Below are 12,027 nucleotides of genomic sequence, written 5' to 3' on the forward strand. Positions count from 1 at the left end.
GTAGTTATACTGTACCTCGCTAAAAGTCTTATGGATAGTCTTCAAGGTTTGCCTAAAGTATATCTCCTATACAGTTTAAAGAGCTCAATGTTTATATAATTAGGAAAAATACTAATTACTTTGAAATTTGTCATAGTTCTATGAATCTTACCTTTAAATGGAAAATGCTTAATAATATAAATTCCAACTTGAGAACCTCAATAAAAATGTTTAAAATTTTCTCTCACACTCATGTTTCCCACTCACCTGCCATGTGCCAGGAGGTGACTGGAATTCTAATCCTGTGTGAAAACCAATAACATTGATTCAGATTTACTGTACCATACCTGTCACTATATAAGATCTATTAGTTTCTCTAGAAATTTAACTTTGGTCTATTGTTTTGTTTGGTTCAGTGTATTTTTTACTTTTAAATTGATATGTCTCACCTGTTTTCTCTACCCAGATATTGTCTTAATTACAGGACAAATAAGTTGTATTTGAACACAGCCAATTTTCCTTTTTTGTTTGTTCCTTGTAGGTAGTAGGTTGGCAAGAGCACAAGCCACCCATTAATGTACTACTGCTAGAGAGTTATTGGGTCCTTTGACTGGCCAGACAGTACTACATTGGACCCTTCTCTTTGATTACGACTCATTTTTCCATTTTGCCAACACATACACCAAATAGTCTGGCCTATTCTTTACATATTCTCCTCTGTCCTCATACACCTGACAATACTCAGATTACCAAACCATTCTTTTTCGCTCAAGGGGTTATCTACTGCAATATAATTGTTCAGTGGATTTTTTTCTCTTGGTAAGGATAGAAGAGACTCTTTAGCTATGGTAAGCAGCTCCTCTAGGAGGACACTCCAAAATCAAACCATTGTTCTCTGGTCTTCGATAGTACCATAGCCTCTGTACCATGTTCTTGCTCTGTCATAGGGTAGAGTTCTCTTGCTTGAGGGTACACTCGGGCACATTATTCGATCTTCTTTCTCTTCCTCTTGATTTTTTTTTTTAAGTTTTTATAGTTTATATATGAAATATTTATTTTAGTGTTATTGTTCTTAAAATATATTCTTGTAGTCTCCTTATTTCCTTTCCTCACTGGGCTATTTTCCCTGTTGGAGCCCTCAGGCTTATAGCATTCTGCTTTCCCAAGTAGGATTGTAACTTAGCAAGTGATAATAATAATAATAATATGGTTACAATTGTTTTTTTAACATTTTGTTTTCCTCCATATCTACAACTGAATTGCGTTACCATGATTGCATATCTGAAATTTGCTTAGAGTAGCTTGAAAAAAGAAATGCTAAGAGTAGTAAGCTTTGTAAGTAGGTCTAGCAAGTAGAACCAAAGGTTTTTTGGCAATGTATTTGAGTGCTTGTAAATCGTCAACAAATTCTGGTAGGTGGTTGTGATGTATACTGTATCCAATTACAAAATTTTGCTTTATCATTCCAATAGATTATACAATTTTTGGGTTGACCGAGATTAATTGTAAATGTACTTAGTAATTTCCACCACTCCCACAATTGTGTCTCTCAATATTACCAATAACTCCACTGTTTTGGCAACAGAGTCTGTTAAAGGTACTAGCCTAACTTCCCAATTTAGAACATATACAGTATTATCATCAATATTTTTTTGCCATTTTTTGCCATGCTCATCTATTTTGTCATACTTTACTCAACCTCCCTAATGAATATTGTTTCTGGGGAGGCAACTTCATTTCCTTGGAGGCAAAGCTGCAGGTAATTTTCTAGGACCCTGATCAATTCTGGCTCATCAAGCAGTTTAATTTACTCCTACACTTCTTAAGATATGTCGCTGAGGCTTAGAGGAGAGCAATATTATCCAACTCCCTTGCTTCTTAGGAATCTTGTTGTAATAGACATTCTCATTTTAAACTAAGGTTGTACCCAGTGGAATGAATGCAAAAGGACCAAAGGAGTTACACACTTTTGCATTTAGAGACAAGTAAATTGAAGGGAAGAAACCCAAGGGAAAATTAATTCATAAGAGGAAATGCTTTGCTTTCCAAGTTATTGATCTTATAGAACCAGAAAATTAAAAGATATTTTTCTCAAAAGGAGAGGGGTTTAAAAGCTAAGAAATTCACAAGAGAAATTAGAAAAGTATAGAGAGAACACAGGGAGTGATAAATTTTCTGTACTTACTTTACTGTATTCTAATTTAGAATGTAATCCAAACTTCTTTATATCTGAATACATGTATTGTGATCTTGGAATACATTAGTATAATTTAATTGAAAATAAAATTAAACAATTTGCTTTATAATTATAAACAACAATCTTCAACTACATATTGAAATGCATTTTCAGAATCGGTTGTTGGCGAGAGTGTAGTTGTCATACGGAAACTTCTTCAGAGTGAGACTGTGGGCCATAAGGATATCATCAGTCATATGGCTAGGTTGATGGATAACATTAAAATTCCAATGGCTCGTGCAAGTATTCTCTGGTTACTGGGAGAATATTGTGACAAAGTCCCTAAGATCGCACCTGACGTATTGAGAAAAATGGCTAAGACTTTTGTGGCCGAGGTAAGCATAAAACTCCCCATGGATGGATTCTAGTTAGTTTAATCATGTACTGTATATTTAAGATATCGAAATAAGGATATGTTTAGGAGAAGTTCGACTAGTATTACTGTGCAGAAATGAAGGTGTTTGGGTCCTGCTCAAATTCGTTAGTTTTTTTTGGCGGCTGCATCTCACCATCCTTGAGAGCTAAGGATGGGGGTTTCTGGGGAGCCTATAGGTCTCTCTGCTGAGTCATCAGCAGCCAATGCCTGGCCCTCCTTGGTCCTAGCTTGGGTGGAGAGGGGCCTTGGGCACTGATCATATTTATATATGGTCAGTCTCTAGGGCAATGTCCTACTTGATAGGGTAATGTCACTGTCCCTTGTCCCTACCATTCAGGACCAGTCTTTATATTGAACCAGACAAATATGTCAGAAGAAACACTCAGCCCCAAAAACAATGTTAGTTTGGAGTTACTACAAATTCATTCCAAATTTTTTTTTCGGCCAATTTCTTTCATTAAAAAGCCATTTGAAAGAGAATTTTATCCTGAAAGTTGTATGTGGGAAATTCTCTTAGCTTTCCTTAACTTTTTTATATGAAATATTTTATCAATGTATAGGAATCCCTTTCAAATACGGCTATTTTTGTATATAAGTTTTTCGTTTTATTTAAAGTAAATGTACAGATATTAAGCTAAAAATTTCTTACCTTTTCATTTTTGAATGACAAAATTGATCAATATTCAAGATAGCAGAAGCAATTTTTCTCTGAATGTTCATATCCAGGACTTCAGGAGTATAAAGACAATGCTGCCATACTATCTTCATCACCATGCATGTTATGTAGCTATTGTCCTATCATATCCGAATCCTAAGTACACTTCTTCAATGCATCGACTTAGGATCCATATTATTCAGACCTTTAAATTTTACCAGGACCAAGTGTAAGTATTTTGAGTAAGCATCCTGCGCCATTCACGTGTACTAAGATGGTCTTGAAACATGCAGTTTTCTGTTTAGCTACATCTCGTTTTGGTGGGATACCGTCATATATTATTAGTAATCAATACCATGAATGAAAATATTATCATGGTGTATGTGTGTTCCTTTAAATACCTCATATATTGTAAGTCTATGATAAAAATGAAAGAAAATAAGAGGAATTGTCATACATTGATTATTATGATTTATTTATGTTGTTTTTGAGCTCAAGCCATGATGTCCTGATGGAAGGTTCCTTTAGTAGCTTCCCAAGGGTATATATGACTACAGTGATATTCCCAGAGAATCAAACCAAAGGTTTCACAGAATTCTAACTTCTGGCGCGAGTACCCTTAAGATTTACTCTCAAGGATATCGTATATAATCAGGGGACGTATTCTTGACATGCCACATGGCAATCTGCACCCCGAATAGCCTTTACGCTTCGAGGGGGATACGTGGCAGAATTAGAAGGGTAGCCGCATTAGAGGTTACCCTGGTTCCCCTACTACTATCGTATCACAACCGCGCCAATTCCCTCTGGCGGTCATTCCTTATTTTGTAGCGCCTCGCTACGGTGGTGTTCCCTGTTGATCTGACATTTTCGATCGATTTCTAAGGATCTTTATGCTTTCTACAACTTCTTTCATCCGTCTAGAAAGTTGAGTATTCATTGTTTACAATATGTATTTTAGTTCCAGCCTCACAATGAAATTAGTGTAATTATTGTGTTTGGATCTACGCTGGTCACCGGTGTCGCCATAGGCGCCGTCGTTCATTAGGCATGTGTTATTTAGTTAACAGAACGACATTTCCGGTTTAAATAGCATTAATTATTATTATGAAAGCTATTTAGGCATTTTATATTGTAAAGACATTTATATGCATAATTTTCCCTTTTCTGTGTCGATCGTATATGTCAGAGTTTCGGTGATTTTAGGTAACCGAGATCTTGCCTTGCCTAGGTAACCCAGCCTAGACAACATATACTTTCGACATTTCCCTGGTTACCCTTGTGTATCGGTTATCATTCATTGGAGATTGATATCTCCTGGAATTATATTAGCCGTTACTAGTCTCGAATAGAGATCTATGGGTAATCTCTCTTCCCTCTGAGAGTAGCCTTAGGTTACAACTCTATGCGTCGGCCTTGAATTTCGAATTCAGGCATGACTAGCCTAGATTTTTCTGTCTCATCCCTTAACAGCAGACGGCAAGTTTTGGTATTCAATCAGAACCTCAGAGTATTTAGTCTTTTGTCAGCAGTCGGTTGGCGGGGTGAATTGCATTCCCCTGCCGGCTGAGCTGCCGGCATAAGAGGCTAGCCCTCCCTAGACTACACCTAAGTGGTTGCATGATGCCGCCACCTTCTCCCTGTGGTCTAGTAAACTAGTCCTATGCTCGCAGACCCTAGGCTGTAGAGTAGTATACTCATGCGGCCTAGGATGGCGCCGGCATTGTTGAGAGGAAACGGTATGGACTGCCGTCCCCTTAACTGTATTAGCACCTCCTAAGCTGGAGAATAGAAGATTCTTCTGTCGCTTGGGGTTGTGCCGGTACTGAAACAGAGTTTCTTCAAGGTGTGTAGGTCCAGCAACATTGCCGGCCCCTTCCATACCTCGTATAGGACCCTATTCCCCCCCCCCTGTTCTTTTACGATGGCCGAGCCATTGTCTTTCCTGAGCTGGCGTCCTGAAACCTTACCATTGCCGGTGGGTTGCCGGAGCCGGCCAGACCCCCTCTCCTCAGCTGACGGCTGTCGGCGACTGACGGCTTCCAGCGGCCATGACGACTGTAGGTGGGAGGTCCCTTCTGTCACCAAGGTTCTCCAGTTCTCTCTTGAACTGCTGGCCACAACTTATGTTGTTGGTGTGTTGCTCTGGCCGGCAGTAGACCGGCACAGATAGGTACTGACTCAGTCGGTAGCATACCAACTGTACTAGTGCTGCCGGAGGCTGGCCTACAGTGGTAAGCCGGCAATAGTACTGTGGCTAGATGGAAGCCTGAATGTTACATTCTCCCCTTCCATTTGAACCTTATTTTCGGAGAAAGGCAGTAAAATTAGACTTTTACATCCTTTATTACTGTATACATACATAGTAATAGATAGCCTTCACTCCATGCTTTCTCTCTCTCTCTGTCTCTCTTAGCTAGCATGCTTGATGTTCCGGCAAGAGCTAGCTAATCCGGCAACATGCCGGCTGAACTACAGTGTATGATTATACAGGTAGTCAGTATATTTGCAGTATTGTGTATACGGCAGATGGAAAACTAACGTATATATTATACTAGTAGTTATTTCCAATATATCTTGGGTATCCCTGCCCAGGTAATTGCTGAACCCAATCCTATATTGATAGAATAATATTTCGTCAATATTCTGATTTGAAATCAGTTTCCATTTAACCTACAGTATTAAATTTTGTAAAGGGCTGGTGGTGTGACACCTCTAACCCTTAAAGGGGAGAACCCTTATCCCTGAGTTTCCCTGATCAGGAAACTCCCTGATTTAATATTGTAAGGGAGGCCACAGCAAATAGATTGGGTGGGATACACAAATATATGTCTTTTATCTTTTCTAATCCAGTTGGCCGCCAGATGGAGCAGCACACTGGCTGAACAACATTAAATATAATTATACAGTAGCCATTAATTTGCAGTATGGTATATACTGCAAATAGAAAACTATAGTATGATTATACAGTAGTTATTTCTACATATCTTGGGTACCCTTGTGCGAGCTTTTGCTGGTACCGCCCCTATATCGAAAGAATGGTATTCCTTCGATACTCTGATTGTGAAATCAGTCCTCCTTACCTCACAGTGTTAAGTATAAGGGGGGACAGTGCCTTGTACACTTCTCTACACCTAGGCGTTTGACCCCCTTTTTACCTGGAATTCCCCAGTTGGAGGAATCTCCTGATATTAATACTGAGGGGAGGTAACAGCATTGGCTTGCAGGGGATACACGGGTATGTGTCTCCCACTATCCCTTTATAGCTTCATGTCCTAAGCTATTTTGTCAAAAGATGACTTTTGCAAATTGTTTATCAGTGTGATAATCAATTGAATACTCATTTCTGTTCTCCTTTCCTTACAGGAGGAACACCAGATGATGCATCACAGTCTTCTGCAGGTATAAGAGTGAGTATTTTCACGGACATAATACATGCAGGTTTCATGCCCCCAGCAGTATTATTTCCAAATCCCCAACTCCTTCTGAGACCCTCCAACCTGTAAGTAGGCCGGACCTTATTGTCCAAAGGTCTCAAAAATCCCAAGTTAATAGTATCTAGGGAAACAGCTCTTTACAGGAGAAACCTCTGGATCAAACTATCCCTATAACTGAGGGTGAAGCTCACCTACCTTGTTCGCGGAGTGGATCCTGACAGTTCTCCTGCAGATAGTGATCTGAGAAAAATTGCTTCATCACTGAACTTTTCAGTGTGTGGACTTGAGCCTCTTCGCTCATTTACTGGTCGGAGGTTGTCCAGAGTGTCTTACAGACACTATTCTAAGCAAGTCTATGGATTGAAGTATTATGTGGTGGCGGCAGGTGGTATTTTGGACCCTGTCGTCTAGCTCTGCGATGAACAGTCAATTGATTGGGCTATCAATTAAAAGGAGAAGGGGTCGGCATTTTTTCGTGTGACCTCCCTTTGAATAAGTGTTGCCAAAGTAACACCAAATCTGTTCAGAATCTCAGGTGTGAAATTATACGGATAACACTAGTGCCGTGTGTACATAGTACACAGTGTTGTTAGACTATATCATGTACAGAAATTATAAAGAGAAGTCTTATTAAAAGAGCTTTTCTTCAGTCTGAGAGTGGCACTCATCATTTCTTCCCCTTTCGAAAAAGGGAACATTAATTTCTGTATATGTCTCTTGTATAATTTCCTTATCATGCTACATTCATTTAGCATGTAGTCATTTATTAGGAATAAATGCCTATTAAAATGCAGTTGCGTCCTAATTCGCCCGACAATTGCATGATTAAGATGCCAGAGTTCCTTGACTTACTCATGTAAATATTTCTCATATCATTGTATGCTTACAAACAACGGATGGGGACACTGATATTGGTTCGGCAATATATACAAACCTTGAGACCGTTTGTATTCTCAGTGTATACTTATGTTTGTTCATACAATATATGCTACCTTGAGGCCCCTTTTCTAACGTCTAAAAATGACTCTTCCCTGCAGGGGGCAGGAAGCACTAACATTGTTATGCTTAGTGATAATGACGGATAACGGTAACATCAATTGGCCCTTTTGGCCGTAGAAATATTGTCCCAAGGTTAAGGCACTGATGAAAATCCACAGACACATTAATTCTCTGGTATGCTTCCATCAGGACGTCATGGCTTGAGCCCAAAAAACGGATTTTGAGCGAAGCGAAAAATCTATTTTTGGGTAAGATGGCCATGACGTCCTGATGGACCCACCCTTCTTTTCTATAAAAAGATCTTCACAGTTTCCCTCCCGAACTACTGTATCTGTAGCACTATGCTCAACGCTACAAGGAATGACCGCCAGAGGGAATTGGCGCGGTTGTGATACGATAGTAGTAGGGGAACCAGGGTAATCTCTAATGCGGCTACCTTCTAATTCTGCCACGTATCCCCCGCAAAGAGTAAAGGCTATTCGGGGTGCAGATTGCCATGTGGCATGTCAAGAATACGTCCCCTGATTATATAAGATATCCTTGAGAGTAAATCTTAAGGGTACTCGCGCCAGAAGTTAGAATTCTGTGAAACCTTTGGTTTGATTCTCTGGGAATATCACTGTAGTCATATATACCCTTGGGAAGCTACTAAAGGAACCTTCCATCAGGACGTCATGGCCATCTCACCCAAAAATAGATTTTTCACTTCGCTCAAAATCCGTTTTTTGGTTCCATACAAAATCTCAAAACTCTTATCTGGCCTCTTTTAGAGGTTGTAACTGATAACTGATTTTATAGGAAAAGATAAAGTAAAAAGTAATTCTAAAAAAATAAGGTTTCATGTCAATTATTCAAAAACAAATGTTCAAAATTCAATTTCTGGGTCGACCTGTGGCGGCCGGTGAAAATAGTCCTTCTAATATACCTTTTCTGATAAAACCTTCCAATTATACCAGAGAAAGATAAAAGCATGGAATGCTGAGGTTACAACCCTCGCGCGAGCACCTTTTGGGTGTCGTGTATAAAGCAAAGGCGCGTGAAATCCACTATTCACAGGTTGTCTTCCATTTTGTTAATTCCTTCGTCAAAGGGATGGGCCGATACAAAGGCCCTAGCCAACCCACCAGCGCCACACCACCCACGCCCTGACGCGAGCGCCATCTGAACAACATCCTTCTTTTTGGACTTCATGTTAGGAAACTATTGTTTGATAATTAAAATGTTTGAAATTTTTTTTTTGTATGAAAATTGCTAGAATTATCAGTTTTTTGAAAGAATGTTTACACAATTTTTTTATTTCTAGAAATCTTTCTTATTTGCCTTAGTTATCAGGATGCCAGATTACTCATAATCAATCAATTATTTACAGTACATTGTTTTGTATATTAGGTTTTCAATTGAAACCTGTAATATTATATAATACATACATACATACATATACCAAGGCACTTCTCCCAATTTTGGGGGGTAGCTGACATCAACAAATGAAACAAAACAAAAAAGGGGACCTCTACTCTCTACGTTCCTCCCAGCCTAACAAGGGACTCAACCGAGTTCAGCTGGTACTGTTAGGGTGTCACAGCCCACCCTCCCATTTATCCACCACAGATGAAGCTTCATAATGCTGAATCCCCTACTGCTGCTACCTCCGCGGTCATCTAAGGCATCGGAGGAAGCAGCAGGGCCTACCGGAACTGCGTCACAATCGCTCGCCATTCATTCCTATTTCTAGCACGCTCTCTTGCCTCTCTCACATCCATCCTCCTATCAGCCAGAGCTTCCTTCACTCCATCCATCCACCCAAACCTTGGCCTTACTCTTGTACTTCTCCCATCAACTCTTGCATTCATCACCCTCTTTAGCAGACAGCCATTTTCCATTCTCTCAACATGGCCAAACCACCTCAACACATTCATATCCACTCTAGCTGCCAACTCATTTCTTACACCCGTTCTCACTCTCACCACTTCGTTCCTAACTCTATTTACTCGAGATACACCAACCATACTCCCTAGACACTTCATCTCAAACACATTCAATTTCTGTCTCTCCATCACTTTCATTCCCCACAACTCCGATCCATACATCACAGTTGGTACAATCACTTTCTCATATAGAACTCTCTTTATATTCATGCCCAAACCTCTATTTTTTTTACTACTCCCTTAACTGCCCCCAACACTTTGCAACCTTCATTCACTCCCTGACGTACATCTGCTTCCACTCCACCATTTGCTGCAACAACAGACCCCAAGTACTTAAACTGATCCACCTCCTCAAGTAACTCTCCATTCAACATGACATTCAACCTTGCACCACCTTCCCCTCTCGTACATCTCATAACCTTACTCTTACCCACATTAACTCTCAACTTCCTTCTCTCACGCACCCTTCCAAATTCTGTCATTAGTCGGTCAAGCTTCTCTTCTGTGTCTGCAACCAGTACAGTATCATCCGCAAACAACAACTGATTTACCTCCCATTCATGGTCATTCTCGTCTGCCAGTTTTAATCCTCGTCCAAGTACTCGAGCATTCACCTCTCTTACCACTCCATCAACATACAAGTTAAACAACCACGGCGACATCACACATTCCTGTCTCAGCCCCACTCTCACCGGAAACCAATCACTCACTTCATTTCCTATATAATAAAAAAGAGAAAACCACAAATTTTCTTCATATTAGAAAATTAATGAAATTTAATGATCACAGATATGTTACAATCTAATATTGTGAACTTTTGCACGTAGATATTCAACTAGATCCGATTCTATATTTCTTTTTATGTTTACCACAGGTCATTCCACTGATTAGCTGTTCTATTTTGACTTTGGTTAACAATTGCTTTTTTTGCACTGCTTCTATGAGTGTTTTGCTTCAGTGTTGTTTCTAACCTTCAATTAAAAAGAGCATTTTTTTCTGTAGAAGCACTGTGAGATGATAAAAAACAGCCATAATGATGAACATCGTTAAATTCGGTCCTGATAGCTTTTATCATTGCTCGTTCAAAGTTTGCGGTAATTTATTTAGTGTCTGCATAACCAAGAAATTTTATGTATGTTTCTTCTTTTTTATCATATAAAAGACCAGATTGATATAAAAGAAAGGCAAAACCCTGGATCGTGTACAGCTGACCAAACAGGGTCAGCACTATCTTAAAAGTGCCGTCCATAAAAAACATGGAACACGAATTAAAGCCACTCAGATTTTGTCTCATCAAAAATACCAATATTTTTTCTCTTCATTTGCAGCAGTCATACAATAAGAAACTATATCCTGGATATACTGTATGATTGTGATCTTGAGAAATGGAAGTCACTTCGTAGTCAATTGTAATTGCAGGACAATTATAATTGTTTTTTTAATTTTGGCATTTTCAATAAATCTAGTTTCGTATTCCTTTGTCTTTCACAAATAAAAATCCGTTCAAGTACAACATTGGTTTCCCTTTTTCACTTGCAATATATTCTGTCATCCTTATAGGTAAACACGGCTAACTGAAAAACTGACTTAGTTGTGATTTATATGAAAAATTTTATTGAAAGGGGGGGAAATGAAGTTTTGAACAACTTTTGATTAGCATAATTACTAGTTCGTACAACTCTCATTCTAACAGCTATCCTTTCAAACTATTTCACTTTCGAATATCCGGTCATCGAACAATTATATTCGAAAAATGGTTTTCCAATAATCTTCTTATACGAGAAAGTAAACACTCCTATATCAGGAGAAAAATCTGATGTTTATTTTCACAATACAAATTAGGTACTCCTAGCTAAATTATGAAATGGAAACTAATAAAGAAAATTTGAAGAGTAATTTAACAAGATTTGTAGTGGAATCAGCACAAGTTATAGATGGAAAAGTTCCCAAGCAAGATGAAGTAAAACTATCACAAAACACCAAAAACTTAATAAGAAAAAACTTGAAATGAAGTAAAAATCCAAGAGATGAAATAGTATTAGCAGAACTGTCCAAAATCATAAAGAAACTAAAACCCCAAGATATTTGTAAACCCAATTAGACCAAAATCGAAGATATGTTAAAGAAACGAAGAGGCATCAAATTGATGAAAAGAAGACTTGGAATAGGGTACCAATAGATGTTTGCTTTAAAGGATGAAAATGGAAATGTTGTTCACAATAGATATGGAGTGATAAAAATTGTAGAGAATTTTTATACAATAGCTTGGGTGTACACTCGGGCATACTGTTCTTTTTTCTCTTCCTCTTGTTTTTTATGTCGAAGTTTTTATAGTTTTTATGTGAAGGATCTGATTAATGTTGTGACTGTTCTTGAAATATTTTATTATGATTGTTTATTCTTCCTTTGTAGTTTATTTA

The 12,027-nt window shown here is 38.6% G+C and overlaps 1 protein-coding gene across 2 annotated transcripts in view; it reads left to right on the forward strand.

The window, feature by feature from the left end:
- The window catches only part of rb (adaptor related protein complex 3 subunit ruby), a 262,024-nt gene that overhangs the window by 204,287 nt on the left and 45,710 nt on the right, over positions 1-12,027 (forward strand). For both annotated transcript variants that reach the window (XM_068363804.1, XM_068363805.1), the window contains exon 12: positions 2,330-2,550. In XM_068363804.1, the coding sequence (XP_068219905.1) occupies positions 2,330-2,550 (221 nt within the window). The remainder of the gene's footprint in view (positions 1-2,329; positions 2,551-12,027) is intronic.

This window comes from Palaemon carinicauda, chromosome 40 (assembly GCF_036898095.1).
Source record: "Palaemon carinicauda isolate YSFRI2023 chromosome 40, ASM3689809v2, whole genome shotgun sequence".
Taxonomy (NCBI): domain Eukaryota; kingdom Metazoa; phylum Arthropoda; class Malacostraca; order Decapoda; family Palaemonidae; genus Palaemon; species Palaemon carinicauda.